The sequence below is a fragment of the Panthera leo genome, chromosome B1 (genome assembly GCF_018350215.1).
Source record: "Panthera leo isolate Ple1 chromosome B1, P.leo_Ple1_pat1.1, whole genome shotgun sequence".
NCBI lineage: Eukaryota > Metazoa > Chordata > Mammalia > Carnivora > Felidae > Panthera > Panthera leo.
The window spans coordinates 55075231-55099580 of record NC_056682.1 but is presented as its reverse complement, the minus strand read 5'-3'; the positions used below and the strand labels follow the sequence as shown (position 1 = coordinate 55099580).

The window sequence follows — 24350 nt, the reverse complement described above, 5'->3', positions numbered from 1 at the left end:
TCTGTTGAATGTTCTTAATTTGTCCTTCCCTTCCTCCAGTGGTTGTTGCTCATTGTTTGGGTTCTCCATACTCAATACTGGGTTCCAATACTCAAATGATCTTTTAGGATTAGTACTTAATCCCAGAAAACAAAAATATTCAAGGCATTCCTATGGATTATGATGAGGAAAGGGGAAATTTTATCAAGAAGAGATGAGCTATTAGTGAGTATTACTGTCAACTCTGTGCTCAGATTCATATGGAAAAGTATATAAAATATCAAAGATAAAAAATACAGAAATTGTTAAATCAGGGGGCATTTAGTTTATATGAGCTAGCTGAAGTGTACAATCCTGTGTCCCGTATCAGTAAAGGTTTGTTTTCCTAAAAAGGAAATAGATTAGATGATGCTATTAAATAATGTAGTGGTTAAGATTCTAGATGCTAGAGTAAGACTAGTCCTATTCAGAACCTGGCACTACTCTGATAATGTAACTTCAAACTATTTAATCTCTCTAAACCTTGGTGCTTTGCGTATAAAACAGAGATCATGACCATACCTACCTCATTCATTTGTAAGACAGTGTTAAGAAAAATAGTAAATTTTTAATAAAAGCTTTATTGTCTTTTCTTGTAGCTAAAAGCTATTGACAAAATAACGCATCTGTTTATTAATGTGATTGAATGAAATGTTTGCTTTTAAAAATACATTGACCTAGTTGGGAAAAACTGCATAAGGTAAGTTGTGTGAACATTCATGTTTTTATATTTATTTGGTAATATAAAGAAGAATGTGTGCTTCTGTTACGCATTCATTTCTAAAAGACTAATTTCATATTACAAAAGTTATTTTCAGAAAGGGGAATATATGATGAATACTCATAATAATCTATAAAATTCCACTAAATATTTAGCTTTTTTTCAAATACTATTTTTCTCACCACATTTCATTTGCAGTAATAAGGAAACACTTCTTCAAGAGCCATTGTTGTCTTACTGATGCCCTCACGCTGATGTATCATTTATAAATAGAGATTCTGAATCTTTAACGCTTTTTTCCTCCCTCAAAGAGGGTCTATACCAAGGAGAAAATGAAACAGGTTTACTGATGATTTTCTTATGTACTTATTCTCTGCACTGTTTCAGAAAGGATCTAACACTTATATTATTTAGTCTGATTTTAATACCAATTAATTCAGTGAAAAAAGCCCTAATGAATTGTTTTGTTTTTTTTTAAACAATTCTACTTCTTCATGCATTTTTGTAGGAGGTCATACCATTAAAACACTGACTTATTTGTGTGTAGATTTTAAGGGGAACTGAATTCTGACTACTTCAAAATTGTTTGCTCCAGTCCAGTAACACTTACTGGATACTAAATAGAGAACAGATACTGTTCTGGGTGTGGTCCTCAGAAACAGATCAGGGACCTCCAAGTACATATTTCAATTAAATAATGTCACTTTTATTCACAAAATGATAGGTCTACTGCATGGTATGGTACTAAAGTTTTCCCCATAACAATACTTTGTATTAGCCTCTAAACTTGCCCTCTTTGGCAGGCTTCCCATTTATAAATAAGAATTTTTTTTTGTAGTTATTAAACTTTGTTAGAATACAAGTTCCAAGAGGAAAGGTCCATCTTATTTATTACTATATCCCCAGATCTAAATAATAGCTGGTGCTTAGCAAACATTTAATACATTTTTATAGAATGAAGGACTTTCTGAAATTATCACTGATGGCCACTAGTCAATGCATACCTCCTGAGATATGGGGCATAGTCTGAAGCTGCCTCTATCAGAAAATATCTTTGAAGATTTACCTTTAACATTCATGTGACTTTAATCCATTAAAAATTTCTTTTAATATGTTATTCTCAAGAAAAATTGATACATCAGGGATAAACATCATAATTTTGAGAATAGAGCTCTATGTGTGAGTGTGCAGTGTATGGGCTTTGGAATTAGAACTCTGTTCAAATTCTGCCTTGATTTTTAGCAATTATCTTAAGTTAGCATCTGAAAAATGGGTTTAAGAATACTTACCGTGAAGGTTTTGTTGTTTTTTGGGAGAGTGAAGTGAAAATGGACTTGAAATATTTGGCATACATAATAATGTATACTTAAATATTGGCTCCCTTTTGTTTTTGTTTGTTTGTTTTTTTTGTTGTTGTTGTTGTTTTTTTCTTTTAAAGTAAACTCTATGCCCAACATGGGGCTGGAACTCAGGACCCTGGTCTACCAACCAAACCAGCCAGGTGCCCCAGTCCTTTTACCCTCTTACTAGAAAACTTCTACATTCCCTTCTAAGAACTTCAGTTTATATCTGATTCTTTCCACTAAGTTTACATGGTCAGTAACTATCAACTAAGAACTAAAAGTTCTCCACCTTTGAGCCAGGATTATGGCTATTCAACTATTCAAAAATTTTTCTACTGAGCCTACTGAACACCTCACAATTGAAAATTTTCTAGGCAAAATTTTTCTTTTCTTTCCTTTCCTTTTCTTTGTTTGTTTTTTTTTTTTTTTTTTAAGTAGGCTTCACACCCAGCACAGAGCCCAAACTTACAACCCTGAGATTACTACACCTGAAATGAGATCAAGAGTCAGATGCTTAAGCAACTAAGCCACCCAGGTGCCACTCTAACCAAAATTTTTAACCAGTACCAACAATCTCCACAGAGAAAATTCAAATTGAATTATTTTTTATTACTACTTATTTAACTCAAGTTTACTGTTTTAGACAAGTAAGAATGTATAGAATCTGTGCTTTATTGCACTGGATAGAAACTTGAAATGCAGTTATGTTGATATAGTGCAGTATGTGGGAAATGAAAGATGACGTTCTCTGGAATACATGAAGATTCTCAGTGATTGTTGCAAGGAATCACAAAAGAGATCTTTGGTCCAAAGAAGATATCCCTGAAAGAGAGTAGGACACAAGTTAAATTCAGCTGAAAACTGAGATAATAGATATCTATTAATCTTTTCTGGATTAAAAATGGACAATGATTTCCAGGATTTCAGATATAACTATTCTTTTTAGGGAATAAACTACAAAGCGAATGAGTGGGAGGACTTGCCACAGAAGCAACAAAGACCAAGAAGGTAATCAATTCTCCTACTTTCCTCCCATTTGCCATTGATATTATGCTATCCTTCACCTATAAAGAAAAGGAAAAATTAAATGATTTCAAAACCTTATGATCATACCAAAAATACTATTTTTCTGATGTGAGTGGGGATGGGCCATGAAGTTTAAATCTACAGATAAGAAATATAAGGTTAAAAAATTCTTAGAAAAGTCAAAAAACAAATTTCTAGGCTTTATAGGGAAAGGACAAATGTTAAACTATTCAATCCTACTGTTGTTGAAAAGGTCACAAAAGGTAAAGTATAAAAATGCATGGGATAATATAAAATTGTATTACAATGGCTCATTAGAAATATACTTCGTCTGTAAACTACAACGTAAGTAGAGTTTACTGTGCTGTGTCATATATTTGAAAGTTGCTAAGAGAATAAACCCTAAAAGTTCTCATCACAAGAGAAAAAATTTTTTCTTGAGGTGATGGATGTTAACTAAACTTATTATGATAATCATTATGTAATAGATGTCTATCAAGTTATTATGCTGTACACCTTAAACTTCTACAGTGCTGTCAATTATATTTCAATAAAAATGAAAAGAAAACAGGATGGCAAATTAAAATTTGTGTTGACAGTGGAAGGAAAAAGGAAATAAACTTAGCAAAGTAAATCTGTTGGGACTGGGGAAAAGGTAACTAAAATCAGATAGAAAGTACTTTTGTATGTCCAGACTTCTGTTCTCATCCATTAACACAGATGATGACAAAATTATATCATAAAATAAATACAAATACATTTCAGTTAATTGGCTTCAAGTCTTACAATTACAAAAAAGCGAAAATGGTATTTCAATATTAAATGGCATTTCATTTGTGTAGTCTGGGAAAAATTAAGTCATTTTAATGCATCAGTTAACTCAAGTTCTTGATATTTAGTACAAGTGATTCTCAGACTTTTAGCAGAATCACCTACAGGGCTTGTTAAGTCATAATTGCTATGCCTTATCTCCAGCATTCCTGATTCAGTAGGTCTGGTCTAAGGCTCAAGGATAGACATGCATTTTTAACAAGAACTAGGTGACATTGAAGCTGCTGTTCTGGGAACCGCACATTAAGAACCAACTGCCTTGTTAAAAAAAAATATCTGGTCCAAATCAGAAGACCTGGATTTTAATGTCAGTACTGGTATTAACCAGTTGTGTGGGATAGTGCTGGTCATTTTACCTCTCTGCACCTTTTCTTGATAGGATGATTATATCTGCCCTTTCTATGTCACAGGTTTTTTTTAGAAAAATGAAAATATGATGACCTATGTTGTAAGTAATTTGAAAGAGCTAATTTCAGTATGAAATAGCCAAGATCATAGATTTGAGACTCTTTAGTAACCCAGAGGAAGACGATTTTAAGAACAAGAACCAAAAAAAGTTACTGATTTATCTACTGTTGTATTATACTTAAAATGTGCCTACTTTCCAAATCAGTAGCTAGTTTTTATTTAGTTTATTTCTAGTTAACTTATATATAGAGCTAGAAACTTTTTCTTTGACCATTACCACTTTTCTGCCCAATTAATTGGTCCTGTTCAGTAGGATCTTTTATCTAAAGCCTTTTATTAGTTCACATTGATTTAAGATATCAACCTTGAAGTTGACCTCTGCTGGCATTTTTTTTTTTTTTTTTTTTTTTTTTTTTTTTTTTTTGTGGTAAAGTCAGGGAATTTAGAATTTAATGTATTGGAGTGTTATTTTCTGGATTTCATTTAGTTTTATTAAAATCTGCCAAACTCTGTTTTTTTAAATGAAAACATTCAGTTCCGTATACAATGGTGATGATTTTAGAAAAAACCTGAGATTTAATTAGGATTTTACTAAAGAAGGGTGATTAATTTCAGCAAACACATTATAAAGTTTGTCTTAAAAAAAGAGTCGTTGTGCATACATTTCATAGCTATATACTTTGCAATTACATTTCCTTACTTTGGGCAGCAGAGCAATTCGCTGAAGTTGCAGTAACAGATCATCTCACATCCCTTCCCATCCCAGAAATGATCCTGGACATTTACATCCATCTTTGTCAGGTCAGCTACTCCCTCTGGAAGGTTGTGACAGTTGCGATCTTTGAGTATCTTTCTGTAGCAAGAGAGGCGATTTGCAGGCATGGCTTGGACTCCTAGCAGCAAAGTTAGGCCAACAGTGACAGCAAGAACTATCAATTTCATTTTGGCTCTTTGCCCTGAGATAGAAAAAAAGCAAAATGTGTCAGCCTGAACATGAAGTTCTGTAGCATTGTCATAAACACTTGGATAGAAAGATTGGTAGTTGATCTTTTCTACTCTTTTCTTTGTGTTTCTCAGTGTAATTTTATGACTACTGACAATAAAAATCCCATAGAATAATTGTTTAAAATCAAATGCCTGGGTTCCACAAAGAAACATTAAATATGAAATGCTGGGGACTGGGAGAGGTGATAGTAAGAGCCAGAATCCGCAATTTTAAGTATTCAAAGTAATTTTTTGTTTTTGGTACATTCAGCAGAGAAAAACTGCTCTTTAAGGTGGTTAAACTCAAGTGAATTTCTAGGACAAATATCATCGAGTTTACTGGTTCTTGATTTGCATATTCTAACAACATTGTCCAAGAAGTTGGGTTCCAGCCTGCAGGAATAAAAAAACTATCTATTCTGACATTGACAAATGATAGTCTACACATATATTTATTGCTCAATTAAGTTTTTTAAATCCAGCAGAATTATTTTGGGGCTCATTTTTGTTGCAAATTTTTAGTAATATTGTGAAGTTTTATCCCACATAGATTACTTCATCTTCACCTTGGTTGAAAACAGAGGCTTGAATTCCCCCTAATAAACATTTAGCCTGTTCTTGAACACCTACCATGCTGGGGAGCTCATTATTGACTAAGTCAACGTAAACTCCACTGATGCAGTTCTAACATTTCCCTTACTGTAAAGTATTTTTCTGTAGCTCCTACCAAACCAGTCCCAGTTTGAGTTCTTGGGGTCATACCAAACAAGTGTAATTCCTCTTCCAGGAGATAATTCTTTAAATATGGTATTTGCATACAACTGTGGAATAGTCCTCATCTATTTAATCAGGTTTCTCTGGCTTTCATGTTAGACATGAAAAGGTGAGGCTATTGTAGTAAAGGAAACTAGCAAAATAGTGGAGGAATCAGATCAGAATCCACAGCCATTCAGATTTAATCTTGATGCCAAAGTATCTTTCCTACCATGAAGTATTAAAAATTGGGGAAGAGGGGCACCTGGATGGCTCAGTCATTTAAGCGTTGAACTCTTAATTTTGGCTCAGGTCATGATCTCGTGGCTCAGGAAATTGAGCCCTGTGTTGGGTTCTGTGCTGACAGCACAGACTCTCTCTCAAAATAAATAAATTGACTCTCTCTCAAAATAAATACACAAACATTAAAAAAAGAGAGGAAGATATATATGTATATCGTACTTTGAAGGAAAACAATGTTGTTGAAAGGAAATTTTGTATGAAGTTTTCAATGGTTAGATACATCTCAAAGGTGAATTAATTTAGGTAAGATTATGGATTTTACAGAAGGACAATTTTAGAGTAGTTTTTGGTTTATAATAAAATTGAAAGGAAGGTACAGATTTCCCATATACTCCCTGCCCTCACACATGCATAGTCTTCCAGATATCAACTTCACTCACCAGAATGGTACTTTTTTTTTCATTTGTTTTTAAATGTTTATTTATTTTTGAGAGACAGACAAAGCATGAGTTGGGGAAGGGCAGAGAAAGTGAGGAAGACGGAATCTGAAGCAGGCTCCAGGCTCTGAGCTGTCAGCACAGAGCCCCATGCAGGGCTCAACCTCACGAACCGTGAGATCATGACCTGAGCCAAAGCTGTACACTTAACCAACTAAGCCATCCAGGTGCCCCCAGAATGTTACTTTTTTTCTTAAACCAATGATGAACCTACCTGGCACATCACAATCTCCCCAAATCCATACTTTAACTTAAGGTTCATGCTTGGTGTTGTACATTCTTTGGTTTGGACAAATGTATAATGACATTTCTCTATCATTATAATATCATACAGAGTATTTTCACAGCCCTAAAAGTCTTCTGTGATATACATATACATCTCTCCCTCCTTAACCCATGGCAGCTATTGGTGTTTTTTATTGTCTTTATAGTTTTACCTTTTCCAGAATGTCATATAGTTGCAATCATACCATATGTAGCCTTTACAGATTGGCTTCTTTCACTTAGTAAAATGCATTTAAGTTTCCTCTATGTCTTTTCATTTCATGACAGCTCATTTCTTTTAGTACTAAATGATATTCTATTGTCTGGATGTACCACAGTTTATCCATTTACCTACTCAAGGACATTGGTTATTTCCAATTTTTGGCAATTATGAATAAAACTGCTGTAAATATCTATGGGCCAGTTCAACTCCTGTGGATAAATACCAAAGTGCACAATTGCAGGTTATGTGATAAGAATATGTTTAGTTTTACAAGAAACTGCTAAACTGTATTCCAAAGTGACTGTACCATTTTGCATAGCCACCAGCAACATTTGAGAATTCCTGTTTTTCCGTACCCTCACCAGTATTTGGTGTGGTCAGTGTTCTGGATTTTGAACATTCTAATAGGTGTGCAGGGGTATCTTATTGTTGTTGTAATTTGTATTTCCTTGATGACATACGATGTGGAGCATCTTTTCATACATACATTTACCATCTGTATATCTTCTTTGGTGAGGTGTCTGTTAAGGTCTTTGACCTTTTCTTTTTTTTTTTTTTTTTGAGAGAGAGCACACAAGCAAGGGAGAGGGGCAGAAGGAGAGAGAGAGAGGGAGGGAGAGAATCTTAAGCAGGCTCCACACTCAGCACAGAGCCCAATGTGGGGCTTGTTCCCATGACCCTAGGATCATGACCTGAGCCACGATCATGACCTGAGCTAAAATCAAAAGTATGACACTCAACCAACTGAGCCACCCAGGCACCCCATTTGGCCTATTATTTAATCATTGGTTGTTTTCCTATTGTTGAGTTTTAATAAATTTTTGTACATGCTAGATAGCAGCCCTTTATCAGATGTGTCTTTTACAAATATTCTCTCCTAGCCTGTGGCTTGTTGTCTAATTCTCTTGACATTTTCTTTCACAGAGAAATTTTAACTGATATATAGTTTAATTTATTAATTATTTCTTTTGTGGATCATATCTTTGATGTTGTCTCTAAAAAGACATCACCATATCCAGGGTCATCTAGGTTTTTTTTCCTATGTTAATCTTCTTGGAGGTTTATAGATGTGAATTTTCCTTTTAGGTCTATAATCCATTTTGAGTTAAGTTTTGCGAAGGATGTAGAGTCTGTAGATTCATTTTGTTGCATGTGGATGTGCAGTTGTTCCAGCACCATTTGGGAAGACACTCTATTTGCCCATTGTATTGCCTTTGTTCCTTTGTCAAAGATCTGTTGACTATACTTTTGGGATTCCTTTTCTGAGCTCTACTCTGTTCCATTAATCTATTTGTCTATTTTTTTGTTATCAGTATCACACTGTTCTGATTACTGCAGTTTTACAGTAAATCTTAAAATCAAGTAGCATCAGTTCTCCAGCTTTTTTCTTCTCCTTCAATATTGTGTTGACTATTCTGGGTCTTTTGCCTCTCCATATAAACTTTAGAATCATTTTGTCAGTATCCACAAAATAACTTTTGGGGATTTTGATTGGGATTGCACTGAATCTGTAGATCAAGATGGGAAGAATTAACATCTTGACTATATTGCATCTTTCTATCCATGAATATGGAATATCTCTCCATTTAATGCTTTGATTTTATTCAACAGAGTTTTATAGTTTTTCTCATGTAGATCTTGTATATATTTTGTTAGATTTATACCTAATTAGTTTATTTTGGGGGCACTAATATAAATGGTATTGTGTTTTTAGTTTAAAATTCCACTTTTCATTGTTAGTATGTTGGAAAGCAATTGATGCTTGAATATTAACTTTATATCCTACAACTTTGCTTTAATTACTTACAAGTGCTGTAAGTTTTTTGTTGTTGTTGTTGATTCTTTTGGATTTTCTGCATAGATAATCATGTCATCTGCAAAGATAGTATTATGTCTTCTTTCCTACTTTATATACCTTTTATTTCCTTTACTTGCCTTATTACATTAGCAAGGACTTTCAGTATGATAGAGTGGTGACGGCATGTTCTTGCTTTGTTCCTGATCTTAGGAAAGATTTGAGTTTCTCACCATTAAGGATGTTAGCTGTAGGTTTTTTGTAGATAGTCTTTCTCAAATTGAGAAAGTTCCCCTCTATTTCTCATTTACTGAGTGATTTTATTATGAATGGGTATTAGGTTTCCTGAAATGATTTTTCTGCATCTACTGATATGATAATGTGATTTTTCTTTTTTAGCCAACTGATATGATGGATTACATTAATTGATTTTCAAATGTTGAGCCAGCCTTGCATACATCAATCACTTGATTGTACCATCAATTACTAGATTGTACCATATCATTCTTTTTATTCTTGTTTGGATTCAATTTGCTAATATTTTGCTGAGAATTTTTGCATCCATGTTCACGAGAAATATTGGTCTCATAGCTTTCTTCTCCTGTAATGTCTTTTTCTGGTCTTGGCATTATAGAATGAGTTAGAAAATTTTCCCTCTGCTTCTATCCTTTGAAAGAGATTGTAGAGAATTGGTATAATTTCTTCCTCAAATGTTTCATAAAATTTACCAGGGAAATCATTTGAGTCTGGTGCTTTCTGTGTGCAGAGATTATTAATTATTAATTAATTAATAATTAAATAATTATTGATATTAATTATTATTAATTTCTCTCATAGATATATATATCTATTCAGATTGTCTATATCTGTGTGAATTTTGGCAAACTGTGCCTTGTAAGAAGTTGGTTCACTCATCTAGCTTAAGAGATTTATGGGCATAGAGTTGTTCATAGTGTTGCTCTATTATCCTTTCAATTTCCATGGGATCTGTAGTGATGTTCCTTCTTTCATTTCTGATGTTAGTAGTTTGTGTACTCTTTCTTTTCTTACTTTGCTTGGCTAGAGGCTTGTTGATTTTTTAAATCTTTTTAAAGAACCAACTTTTGGTTTCATTGATTTTCTCTATTGATTTCCTGTTTTTAATTTCATTGATTTCTGCTCTAATTGTTTGTTATTAAAGTATTGATTTTTATTTTCTTTTTATTGTGAAAAACTTCAAGTATATACAAAAGTAGAGATAACAATTTAATGAACCTCCATATACTTATCTGCTAACTTCAATTATTGTCACCCCATCGCCTCTCTTATTTCCACTTATACCTCCACTTTTTTTCTCCCTCAGTTTTGGGTACTTTGAAGCAAATTCTAGGCATCTCATCTTATCTACAAATATTTCAGTATATTTCACTAAAGGTAAGGACTTTTTGAAAACATAACACAATATTCTTTATCACCAAAAATATTTAATAATTTCTTCATATCATCCAATTGTTTGATATCAAACATCATAAGTCATTGTTTAAATTTTTCCACTTCTCCTAATTTCCTCCTTTTATTTTTTTATTGAAGTATAGTCAATATATTATATTATTTTCAAGTGTATAACATAGTGTTTCAGCAGTTATGTACATTATGAAATGCTCACCATGATAAATGTAGTTACCATCTGTCATTATACAAAGTTATTACCATATTGTTGACTATATTCCCTATACTGTAATTTTTATCCCTGTGACTTATTTATTTTATAACTGAGAATGGGTTCACAAAGATAGAACAAATAATCCTAAAATTTATATGGAACCAGAAAAGACCCTGAATAGCCAAAGCAATCTTGAAAAAGAAAACCAAAGCAGGAGGCATCACAATCCCAGACTTCAAGCTATCCTACAAAGCTGTAACCATCAAAACAGTATGGTACTGGCACAAGAACAGACACTCAGATCAATGGACAGAATAGAGAACCCAGAAATGGACCCACAAATGTATGGCCAACTAATCTTTGACAAAGCAGGAAAGAATATCCAATGGAATAAAGACAATCTTTTCAGCAAGTGGTGCTGGGAAAACTGGACAGTGACATGCAGAAGAATGAACCTGGACCACTTTCTTACACCATACACAAAAATAAATTCAAAATGGATGAAAAACTTCAATGTAAGACATGAAGCCATCAAAATCCTTGAGGAGAAAGCAGGCAAAAACCTCTTTGATCTTGGCCACAGCAACTTCTTACTCAACACGTCTTGGGAGGCAAGGGAAACAAAAGCAAAAATGAACTACTGGGACCTCATCAAAATAAAAATCTTCTGCACAGTGAGGGAAACAGCAAAACTAAAAGGCAACCAACAGAATGGGAGAAGATATTTGCAAATGACATATCAGATAAAGGGTTAGTATCCAAAACTATAAAGAACTTATCAAACTCAATACCCAAAAAACATAATCCAGTGAAGAAATGGGCAAAAGACATGAATAGACACTTCTCCAAAGAAGACACCCAGATGGCCATCTGACACATGAGAAAATGCTCAACATCACTCATCATCAGGGAAATACAAATCAAAGCCACAATGAGATACCACCTTACACCTGTCAGAATGGCTAACATTAACAACTCAGGCAACAACAGATGTTGGCGAGGATGCAGAGAAAGAGGATCTCTTTTGCATTGTTGGTGGGAATGCAAGCTGGTGCAGCCACTCTGGAAAACAGTATGGAAGTTCCTCAAAAGACTAAAAATAGAACTACCCTATGATCCAGCAATTGCACTACTAGGCATTTATCCACAGGATACAGGTGTGCTGTTTTGAAAGGACACCTGCACCCCCATGTTTATAGCAGCACTATCAACAATAGCCAAAGTATGGAAAGAGCCCAAATGTCCATTGATGGATGAATGGATAAAGAAGATGATAGATATAGATATAGATAGATATATATATGTTTATTATATATATATGTATATATGTTTATACACACACACACACACACACACACACACACACACACAATGGAGTATTACTTGGCAATCAAAAAGAATGAAATCTTGCCATTTGCAACTACGTGGATGGAACTGGAGGGTACTATGCTAAGTGAAATTAGTCAGAGAAAGACAAAAATCATATGAATTCACTCATATGAGGACTTTGAGAGACAAAACAGACGAACACAAGGAAGGAAACAAAAATAATATAAAAACAGGGAGAGAGACAAAACAGAAGAGACTCATAAATATGGAGAACAAACTAAGGGTTACTGGAGGGGTTTTGGGAAGGGGGGATGGGCTAAATGGGTAAGGGGCACTAAGGAATCTACTCCTGAAATCATTGTTGCTCTATATGCTAATTTGGATGTAAATTTAAAAAAATAAAAAATAAAATTAAAAAAAATATGGAAAGTTAAAAAAATAAATAAAAAAAAAAACTGAGAATGGGTATCTCTTAATCTCTTCCACCTATTTCGCCTATTCTCCAACCCCTCTCCTTGGACAACCACTAGTTCTCTATATTTATGAATCTTGTTTCTCTTTTTTGTTTTTATTTTTGTTTTTGTTTGTTAGATTCCACATATAAGTGAAGTCATGGCATTTTATGTTTCTCTGACTTATTTCACTTGTTTTCTCTTTCTTTTAGTTCAAAATATTCTAAAATTTCTCTTGCAATTTCTTTTTAACACCAATATGTTATTTAGAATTATGTTAATCTCCGCCTATTTTGGGATTTCCCAGTTCTCTTTCTGTTACTGATTTTTAGTTTAATTCCATTATGATCTGAGAGAAGACACTGTACAATTTGTGTTCTTTTCCATTTATTAAGTTGTGTTTTATGGCCCAGATCTCTGGGCTGTTTTATGATCTCTGTCTTGGTGAATGTCCCATGTGATTGTGAGAAGAATGTCTATTTTGCTATTATTGGGTGAAGTAGTCTATAGATGTCAATTATATTCAGTCCATTGGTGGTGGTGTTGAGTTCTGTTGTGTCCTTACTGATTTTCTGCCTGCTGGATCTGTCCATTTCTGTGGGATATTGAAATATATGATAAATAATAGATTCATCTCTTTTTCCTCACAATCCTATCAGTTTTTACCTAGTGAAGTTTGATGCTCTATTGTTAAGCACATACCCATTAAGAATTGCTATGTCTTACCAGAGCATTCACCCCTTTATCATTATGTAATATCCTACTTTATTCCTGATAACCGTCTTTTGGTATCTACTCTGTCTCAAATAAATATAGCTGCTCCTGCTTTCTTCAGTTAGTGTTAGTATGGTGTATTTTTCTCCATCCATTTACTTTTTATCTATATATGTCTTTATTTATTTTTTTTAAGATTTTGAGTAATCTCTACACTCAACATGGGACTTGAACTCACTACCCCAAGACCAAGAGTCACATGTTTCTCCAACTGAGCCAGCCAGGCACCCTTTTATGTGTCTTTATACTTGAAGTAGGTATCTTATAGAAAACATACAGTTGGGTCATGTTTTTTTTTTTTTTTCTTCTTTATAACATCATTCTCAATTCTTTACTAAAACTTATAATAACTACCACAACAACACAGTTTGGATATAATATCCAAATGGCTTTGGATAAGCCACAGTTTCTGGCTTAAACAACAGAAATTTATTTCTCACTGTTCTGGAAGCTGGAAGTCAAAGATCCCAGCAGATTTGTCCTCTCTCATTGGCTACCAGCTGGCCTCTTTCTCAACGTGTCCTCACATTGCTTTTCTCCTGTGCATACGTGGAGAGAGAAAGAAGTGTCTGGTGTTTCTTCCTTTTCTTCAGTCCTATCAGATTAAGACCCTGCCCTTATGACCTCATTTAATCTTAATTACCTCCTAAAAGACCTTATCTCTAAATACAGTTACATTGGAGGTTAGAACGTCAACATACGAATTTGGAGGGGGACACAATTTAGTCTATAGCATTTACTATTCAATAGGAAAGGTACTTAAGAACAAACCTTTAATGTGGATGATCCATAAAATCTACCAGTCAACAATAGTCAACCAGCATGACGAATGATGAGAATTTTGTTGGGTAATCTATTTTTAAATTTGTAATACCATCAATCCTACTTTAGAGCAAGAGCTTCTACATGATTTTTAATTTATTTGTTCAACCAACCAACTAATCAAAAGCAAAGATGAAACAAAACCAACCTCCCTCTTAAATATTACTGAATTTTTCAGTATGACTTGAATTTTATCACTAAAACAAATAAAAACAATTATAATCTGGTCATGCTTTTATTCAAACATCATTGCTGCCTTCAGAGATCCTTTTATTATTTGACCCAGAGGAGGATTGTATTTAAAGATGTTAGAATGGCACAGGTATAAACATAAATAATTAAAATGGGAAAAAAGATACAGATATGAGCAATCATTTTATTTTTCTTAACCAAAATTCAGCGCAGAGAAGTGGAAGATAACAATTTGAATTTAGAATAATTGAATCTAAACATTTCATGAACTTGAGGAAATGTTCATAAAATGGGGAATATTAAAATAAAATTATCCTGAATGTATAGTTTTCACGTATAAATAACAAAGCACAAAAAATGGTAAATATGTATATACATATACAATGGGATATTATTCAGCCATAAAAAAGAATGAAATCTTGCCATCTTCAACAACATGAATAGAGCTAGAGAGAATAATGCCAAGTGAAATAAGTCAGTCAGAGAAAGACAAACCCCATATGATCTCACTCATATGTAGAATTTAAGAAACAAAACAAATGAGCAAAGGAAAAAAAGAGAGAGAAACCAAGAAACAGACTCCCAACTACAGTAAACAAACTGATAGTTATAAGAAGGGAGGTAGGTGGAGAGATGGGTGAAATAGAAAATGTGGATTAAAGAGTACACTTATCTCAATGGAAAAAAATAATTTAAAAATGCTTTTAAATTATAAAGCATTATATACAAAATTTAACATTGGGTCATGTTTTTTAATCCACTCTGATGATCTGTCTTTTAATTGGTACATTTAGACCATCCATTGACATCCAAAGTGATTATTGATATATTTGGGCTAATTTCTACCATATTTGTTTTTGTTTTCTATTTGTTGCCCTTGTTAAATGTTCCTATTTTCTCTTTGACTTTTTTTTCTGCCTCCTTTTGTGGTTAATTAAAACCACAAAATGATTCCATTTTCTCTCCTGTCTTAGCTTATCATTTATACCTTTTTTATTTTACTTTTTTTTGAGTGGTTGCCCTGAAGATTGAAATATACATTTGCAACTAATCTATGTCCCCTTTTAAAAAATACTATACCACTTCATGAGCAGTGTGAGTACTCTATAATAACAAATTATCTTAGTTCCTTTCTTCATTCCTTGTATCATAACTGTCATTTGTTTTACTTACATATAAGCATAATAAGTATATATGATATATACATAAACATGCATAATTGAATACATTATTGCTATTATTTTGAATACACTGTTACCTGTTTGATCAATTAAGAACAAGAAGAATAAGTTTTTCTTTTATGTTTACTTATTCTTTATTTCATGCTCTTCCTTTCTTTATGTAGATCTGAGTTTCTGACCTATATTATTTTCCTTCTCTCAAAAGAACTTATTTTAGCATCCATCCATGCTAGTTGCAAATGGTAAGATTTCGTTCTTAGTTCCATCCATGTAGTTGCAAATGGCAAGATTTCATTCTTTTTGATTGCTGAGTAATACTCCAGTGTATATATATACCACATCTTCTTTTTCCATTCATCCATCGATGGACATTTGGGCTCTTTCCATACCTTGGCTATTGTTGATAGTGCTGCTATAAACATGGGGGTGCATGTGTCCCTTTGAAACAGCACACCTGTATCCCATGGATAAATGGGTCATAGGGTAGTTGTGTTTTGCTTGTTGGTTTGTTTTTTTTTTGTTTGTTTGTTTTGTTTTGTTTTTTTTTTTTGAGGAACTTCCATACTGTTTTCTAGAGTGGCTGCACCAGCTTGCATTCCCATAGCTGGTAATCTTTGATTGGATGTCAGACAGTTTAAATTTTGCCTTGTTGGGTACTGGATATTTTTGTATTCTTATAAATATTCTTGTGCTTTGTTCTGGGATATAACTAAGTTCCTTGGAAACAGTTTAGTTCTTTCAGGGCTTGCTTTTATGATTTCTTAGGTGGTTCTGACTCAGCCAAGGGCTAATTATTCCTCACTATTGAAGCCATTTCTTCCTGAGTATCCTATCCAATGGTCAATGAGTTACAAGTTTTTCAATCTGTCTGCAAGTATGCCTGGCTTTTTGTGAGTGTCATAAACTCTGTTGTCTAATTTTTCCGATTTTTCCCCCTGACCACGGATAGTTTCCTCATTTGCACACACATATCAGTGTTCTGAATTCTTCAGTGGGGCCCTCTGCAGACATCCAGCATTCTCTATGTATCTTTCTTCTCTCCAGTACTCTTTCTGTAAATTGTGACTGCTTTGGTCTCTCTGACTCTCTGATCCATTTCTCAATTCAGGTAGTCTGTTGGATTCTGTGTTCCCTCTCCTTTTATTTTTTCAGCCTGGAAATTCCTTTAAGGGAATAGACTGGGGGAAATTATACCTTATTTGTTTCCCATCTCTTATAGGAAGATGTCCTTCCCTGCTTTAAATCCAGTATTTTGACAGAGGTTGTTTCACATGTTTTTTCTGGGGTTGTTGTTGTTGTATCAGAAAAGTGAGTAAATCTGGTTCTTGTTACTCTATCTTGGGTAGAAGCAAAGCTTTCCATATTACTCTTAAATACTATTTGCAGCTATTTCAGGAGGCATATGAAAGACACATACCCAAATCTTACAGATTCTAAAAATGAGCTATATGGTATTTTGATAATTTTAATCCTTAAGCCAAATTCTCAGAACGTTGTTTCTTCCTTCTACAACCTTTCCCAATTTGAATTAATGGTTGCTCTGACTCTCATCTGTTGGATAGGGTAAGTAGCTATTGGGTCCCAAATTACAACAAATAAGACCCATTATGGTTTGCACAAGGAGCCATTCAGGTTGCTCTTCCTACTTCTGGAATGATGCTTGTATATTTTGTTCTAGATTATTTAGGCTGCTGAAAAGTAGCCTGGAATCATTCTTTTATCTTCAGGCTCAAATCTTCATATACTGCTTCAGGTGACTTAGAAATCCTCTACCCAAGGGGCACCTGAGTGGCCCAGTTGGTTTAATGTCTGACTTTGGCTCAGGTCATGATCTTACGATTTGTGAGTTCAAGCCCCACATCTGGCTCCACGCTGACAGTGCAGAGCCTATTTGGGTTTCTCTCTCTCTCTCCCTTTCTCTCTTCCCCTCCTTCACTTTTCTCTCTCTCTCTCTCAAAATAAATAAATTTTTAAAAAGTTAGAAAGGATCGGGGCACCTGGGTGGCTCAGTTGGTTGGGCATCCGACTTCAGCTCAGGTCATGATCTCACAGCTTGTGAGTTCGAGCCCCGCGTCGGGCTCTGTGCTAACAACTCATAGCCTGGAGCCTGCTTCAGATTCTATGTCTCCCTCTTTCTCTGCCCCTCCCCTGCTCATGCTCTGTCTCTCTCTGTCTCAAAAATAAATAAAAACATCAAAAAAGTATAAAAAAAAAATAAAGGATCACTAACAATTATTTTGGGGGCAACTGGGTGGCTCAGTCAGTTAAGGATCCAGCCCCAACTCAGGTCATGATCTCACATTTAGTAAGTTCAAGCTCTACATCAGGCTCTCTGCTGTCAGCACAGAGCCTACTTTGGATCCTCTGTCTCCCTCTGTCTCTGCCTATCCCCTGCACACGTAAGTGTGCATGTGCTCTCTCTCAAAAATAAAAATAAACAAACAAAAGAATTCCTCTGCCCACACCAAAGACCAAGCTGCAAGGGTATCCAGAAGAGCAGCCAATATTGGGAAAGCAAGGAGTCAAAGAATAGCACTCATGTAGGACTCACTGATACAGTAATTAAGTAATTATGTAAGAGAGAGGAAAACAGGAGCAAGCTGGTTTAATTTGGTTCAATGTAACAGACATTTTTTTAGTGCTTCCTTTATGCCAGGCACTGTCCTAAGTACCAGCAGTACAGAAGAATTCAGAAAATATTAACTAAACCTATCCTCTTCCAATGACTCCAATTCCTTCAACTAAAGCTAAAGTTATTGCAATGGACTCCATATGCAATCTGGCTCTGGTATCTTTCTGAAATTATCTACTCTTCCCCCTTGGTGTTCCTGTTCTAGCTAATCCTCAAATTGCTAGACACCTTATTGCCTTAGGGCCTTTGCACTGGTTAATTCCTCTGCTTTAAAAGCTCTTTCAGGGGCATCTGGGTGTCTCAGTTGGTTAAGCATCAACTCTTGGTTTCAGCTCAGGTTGCGATCTCATGATTTGTGAGATTGAGCCCCACATCTGACTCTGCACTGACAGCATGGAGCCTACTTAGGATTCTCTCTCTCTCTCTCTCTCTCTCTCTCTCTCTCTCTCTCTCTCTCCTGTTCCCTGCTTGCATGTTATCTTTCTCAAAATAAATAAATTAATTAAAAAAAAAAAAAGAAAAGCTCTTCCAACAAATTAATGGCATGTCTAACTACTCACTCTCTTCAAGTTTTTGTTCACTCTGCTCCTCAATAAAATCTATTCTGTTTAAAACTGTATCTCCCCTCACATATTCTCAATCTGCCTTAATTGCTCTACTTTTTTGTGGCATTTGTGAACTTCTAAATTGTTAAAAATATTATGTCTACCAGAACTTGAATGTAAGCTCCAGGAAGGCAGGGTTTTGTCTGACTTTAAAATGCACTTCCCTATTTCTGTTTTATTTTTTCTTTTTTATCAAAACTATCATTTATTCCAATCAGCTCATACCTGACTTAAAATATATATTTATATGTGTGTGTACTTTTATTAGAAGATTCAACAATAACAACAAAGATCACTTCCCTTTTTTCTAGCCTTTCCTACCAGATTACTCTCTATCAAAAAATTAAGTGTAGGGAGAGAGGTGAAGGGAGAGTTATAAATTCTTTGTAACTTTTTTGCCAATTGTGTTTGAAGAATTTTTCTATTTTATTATTCAATAGCATTTTTCATATAGTTTTGGTCTCCCTAGGGTTTGTTTTGTTTTGTTTACTATGCAATCATGTTCTTATTTTCAGTGACCTAGCTTAATTTTGTCTAATCCTTGTGGCTTTTGGAAAAAGTTGTGCATTTATTAAACTTGGGCTCTGATTACCCTTTATATATTTCATGCATGTAGGTGTAGTTTGTTCCTGAGTTCATTTCATGACTGTTAACTGCTTAAGCTTTCTTTCCATTAGATAGTTCTAATTATAGCCAGAAACCTGATTGCAAATATTTTTTTAAATACTTAGTAAAAAAGTAATAATACTCAGTGTAAAATATGGAAAATAAAGAGAAGAAAAGGTAGAATAAAATTCAACTAGTGTCCATGTTGAGATAAGTGTTGTTAGCATTTTGGTGTCTTTCTTTTTGGTATGCATAAATGAAGGTATTAAGAAGGAGAAATTGAGATGACCAGGGACAGAACACTGGGAAACTAACATTTGTGGACTGGATAGAAGAAAAGTCAGAGAAAGATCTTATAAACCAGGGAAGAAGTTTGAGAAAGAGGTACAGGGTCATAAGATAATGAGAAAAGGTGAAAAGGATAAGTGAGTAAAAAGCTGAGGGCAAACTCATCACAAAGATTCGTATTAACTGAGATATATTCCTCAGAGTATCTCCACTACACCCTGCTGCATAAAAGCAGATGAATTCAAAATCCATATACCACCATTCCCATTCCTTGAACTCTTTTACACGCCTGTGTCTCTGATCAGATATATGATATTGCCACTGTCTTTAATACTGTTAAAATATATTTAATACTGTTAAAATATAAAGTTGTCAGGTGAAATACAGGATAATCAGTTGAATTTGAATTTCAGATAAATAATAAATAATTTCTAATATAAATATGTCCTAAATATCACATAGTTTCCTTCTCTTGAGTTAATTTTGATAATTTATAGTTTGTTAGAAAATAGCTCATCTGACCCACTTAAAAATATTGCAATAAATATAGAGACTATTTCCTTATAATTAAATAGAAATCCTTCTTCCTCCATTAGGATTTTTATACATGCTGCCTCTCTGCAAGGAATGCTCTTTACTTGCCTGGCTTATTCTTGACTTTCAGGTCTCCATTGAAATATCATTTCTTTAAAGGCTTTCTCTGACCATCCAATCTAAAGTAGTTTCAACTTGATTCTGTCACAGTGCCCTCTTCGTTTTCCTAATAATATTTGTCACAATTTAAATTATATACTTATGAGCTTACTCATTTTATGTCTATCATTTCCATAAGACAGAAACTCCATGAAGGCAGTCTGTTTTGTTCACCATCACATACCCAGTGACTAATACAATAATGTGTGGTCCATATATGTAGTAATACATGAATTAGTCTCTGAAAACACTTTTTTTTTTATTCTAAGGAAGATGCTGCAGTGGTTTCATGGTATCTAAAAGGTGGTGAACTTCTTGGGACTAATCCTAATGCTTTCCTTCCACTTTCCCTCCACATCTACCATTCACCACTGCTCAGTGAATAGAAAGTCAGACCAGTTATCTCTTCAATCCTATATGTGTCTTTGTCTTGTTGTTCCCTCTCACCTCTTCCCTTTCTTTTAATTTCTGACCAAACCATCTTTTAAGTACAAACCTTAAACTCATCTCTTAAGAAGACTTTCCTGATCCAGCCCACATCACTCTAGTAGCTCCCTTGTTCTATGTGCCTATAGCAGTCATGTGTAATCCATTCTTTTAAGAACTGTGAATTTTATTAAATAATGCCCATTAATGATAGAGAATATGGCTTCAGTTGGAAATGGGAAATTCACTGCAAGGCATTTGGCCATTGAGTAAATTGGTCACTCTGTGTATTTACCTAGAACCAGGAAGGAAGAGATGGAAACATCATAAAGGGCCTTATAGAACATGATGAAGAGCTTGGATTTTATTGACTATATTAGGAAACCATTGGAAGATTTTTTTTTAAGTTTTATTTGTTTAGAGAGAGAGAGAGAGAGAGAGGGCACATGAGCAGGGGTTAGGCAGAGAGAGAGGGAGAGAGAGAGAATCCCAAGCAGGCTCCATGCTGTCAGCATGGATTCAGGGCCCAATCCCATGAACTGTGAGATCATGACCTGAGCCAAATTCAAGAGTTAGACATTTAACTTACTGAGCCACCCAGGTGCCCCACCTCTGGAAGACTTTGATAGAATAGTCACATGATCTGATAATGTCTTAGATAATCCTTGATTGCTCTGTGAAGATGTGTTGTGGTGAGATAAAATTGGAAGAAGAAAAAGGCTATTGGTGAAAGTTGATGGAAGATATGGGGCAAGAGGGAAAAAATCAAGGATATCTGTTAGGTTTTTGACCTGAGTGGTATTAACATTTGTTGAACTGAGGCAGAATTGGGTGGGGTCAATTTGGGGGAAATTTAAGAGCAAATTTTCAGACAAGTTAAGTTTGAGATGCCTACTAGACATCCAAGTGAAGAGGTTGAGTAGGCAGTTGAGTATGTGTCTGAAGGTTAGGACTAGGAATAAAAATTTGAGAGTGATCAGAATGTTTATTGATCATATTTATAGCTATGGGACTGGCAGGGTAGTGAGTATAGATTAAGAAGAGAAGAGACAAAAGACTGAAACCTGGAGCAAGCCAACATTCAGAGGACTGGAAGAGGAGATGCCAGCATCATGAAGGCGAGGGCTATAACTACCACATCTTTTGCATCTCTCAACAGTGCCTGCTTTAATACCGGGCTCACAGTAAATGTTCCAAAAACATTCACTGAAAGAATGAACAAATAAATTGCTGGAAAAGTAAGTGGGTATGTTGCCATACCATGAACTACTTCTGACTATGTCCATGCCAGAGCACAAAATAGTGTTTCTGTCACAGTCTCTCAGTCACATACTATGATGGAAAGTTCCACACCTGGCAAGCACTTACTGGTAGGTTTTTTTTTTTTATTTTTTTTAAGCACTTTATAAATTACATGTTTGAACTGAAAGTTTCTCTTCTTCTTTTACTTGAGTGCAGATAAATAGCTTTAACTTTTATTTAGCAAGTGGAAAAATGTTTGACCCAGTATGTTCCTGTGATACATTGATTATTTTTTTCATTAGAAGACACCAACCTTAATCCTTGGCAATCCATCAAAACCATATATTTTCATGTGCCAACAAGAGCGAAATGACTTTGGCAAATTTGAAGCAAACTGCTCTATTTTTTTTTCTATTTCAGTTGAAGTACATGCACTTAAAATTCCTCTTGGAGTACATCCACATTACAAAAGAAAATAAAGCTAAAAACTGAATATTTAAAGGAATAAGCAAGATATCCTTAGATAGCTATCTGTTGATTTTTTTGGATTCAAATTTATGTAACTAATATTGTTGCTAAAACTATATGATACTATTCATATCCCAATAGTGGCATAATTTTTAAATGATCAAGGCAGAGGATATAGAATCATGGGCAAGATATTTCTTTCTTTTTTTTTTTTTCAATATATGAAGTTTATTGTCAAATTGGTTTCCATACAACACCCAGTGCTCATCCCAAAAGGATGGGCAAGATATTTCTAATTAAGCAACAAATCATTGCGAGAATCATATAGATAGGGAATTGCAAATTCTGATTGTGTGAGGGTATTTGGCACCAGAAGGCTTTTGAATGGTTAAGTTCAATGAAGACTTAAAAAGAAAACTTATCCCATTTAATGGCCAAAACTAACAGGGCTATGCAGTTTAAGTGTTCAGAGATTTATGGTGCAATACTCATACTGATGTCAATTCTGGGAACTGGTATTAAGAGCAGTGGAATGAAACACAGTTGATGTATTAGACAGAAAGGGCAGTCCATTTTCAGATTTCTTTCAAAACACAGCAAGAGAGAAGCAAAGGCTGTAAAAGCAAACGACAATTCCAGCCCAGAATTTGACATTTAAAGTAACAAAGATTATAGTTGGAAGAGATTAAAATTGCCATCTAGCCTGTGATGTTTCCCATTCATCTTTCTTTGATGATGGAAAAAACACTGTTATTTATAAAAAAAAAAATCTTTCTTTCTCATTAACTGTGTCAGAAGAGGATTGTGGTAGAATGAGCTCTGGAATGGAACTTCTTAAAGTGTGTATTAAAGAAGAGGTGATATTAGTAAGTGGATAAGCCCTTCAAACATCATTAAAACAGATATGATCAGCTTAAGCACCCAAGAGACCTTCATCAGTGGAAAAATGAAGTTCACATCCTCCCTGAAAATGATCTTCCTTCAGGCCTCTGGGAGAATGCTATAAGATGATATTAATACTCAGTCTTGCACCATTCTACTTATTTTCCTGGCCACAATAGATCACCATCGCTGGAGAAAAGGACCCACATTTGGGAGAGCTTTTTACAGCTTGCATAAACTAAGTTAAGGAATTTTAAAGAGGAATTTTTATAAGCCCAAGAAGGAAAAAGTGTTCCCTTTATCTTAGTAGTACAGACACTGTAGTGTGTTCCATGGTGGGAACGCCAAGGATGAATTCAGTGAATTCGCTCTTTGTATCGCACATTTATACCAGTGCCTTTTTAGGAATCAAGATTTTTTAAAAGCAAAAACATTTACTTTCTTAGACATTGCAGTTAACTTCACGTAGAAATAGCTGCTGCATTAAAAGACTAAACTTATATACCATCATTCTCACATAGTTCTGAAGAGGTGGAATAACAAGGTCTTGTTACATGGGATCAGATTCAGAGTGGACACGGGCATTAATCAGGAATAACAGTGAGGGAGCTGTCTCTTTTTAAACCTATGATTAAGCGACTCTCCCAGTTAAGGAATAAGCATTTTCTAGTTCTTTTTAATCTGATTATTTTCCTTTATCCCAGGAGGTATCACCTTTGTCAAAATACATCCATCTCCTTAGAGAATGTCTTTCTCTCTGCATTTCTCTTTTGACTCAACACATAAATACATTTCTGCTTTAATCTATAGCAGTAATTTGGAGAGAATATGTACTACAAAATGATTTTTAAGGAAAAAAAATACATACCCTTTCTTCTTCGTTCCTTTTGGTCTTGGCAGAAGAATGTTCTTAAATGCTCCAATTCACTGGGTGAGTTTGGGCAAAAGGAGGAAAAAGGAAGTGCTAGAAGGAGGTCCTTTACAAATAAACCTTTGTCTGCCTTGTCTCT

The 24350-nt window shown here is 34.6% G+C and overlaps 2 protein-coding genes across 9 annotated transcripts in view; one reads left to right on the top strand and one right to left on the bottom strand.

Annotated features, from left to right (window-relative positions):
• The window catches only part of SAP30 (Sin3A associated protein 30), a 49360-nt gene that overhangs the window by 11896 nt on the left and 13114 nt on the right, over positions 1–24350 (top strand). For 4 of the 8 annotated variants that reach the window (XM_042935062.1, XM_042935063.1, XM_042935067.1 and 1 more), the window contains exon 4: positions 3029–3090. In XM_042935062.1, the coding sequence (XP_042790996.1) occupies positions 3029–3090 (62 nt within the window). Of the gene's footprint in view, positions 1–3028; positions 3091–10448; positions 10520–21907; positions 22119–24350 lie in introns of those variants that run through there. The other 4 variants (XM_042935060.1, XM_042935061.1, XM_042935065.1 and 1 more) reach the window with 3 other exon arrangements.
• SCRG1 (stimulator of chondrogenesis 1) lies at positions 2671–24332 on the bottom strand. Its single transcript, XM_042935070.1, has 3 exons — positions 24209–24332; positions 5048–5303; positions 2671–2904 (listed from the first exon to the last, which is right to left on the bottom strand). The coding sequence occupies exons 2-3, from the start codon at positions 5287–5289 to the stop codon at positions 2850–2852; spliced, it is 297 nt and encodes a 98-aa protein (XP_042791004.1). The 5' UTR covers positions 5290–5303; positions 24209–24332; the 3' UTR covers positions 2671–2849.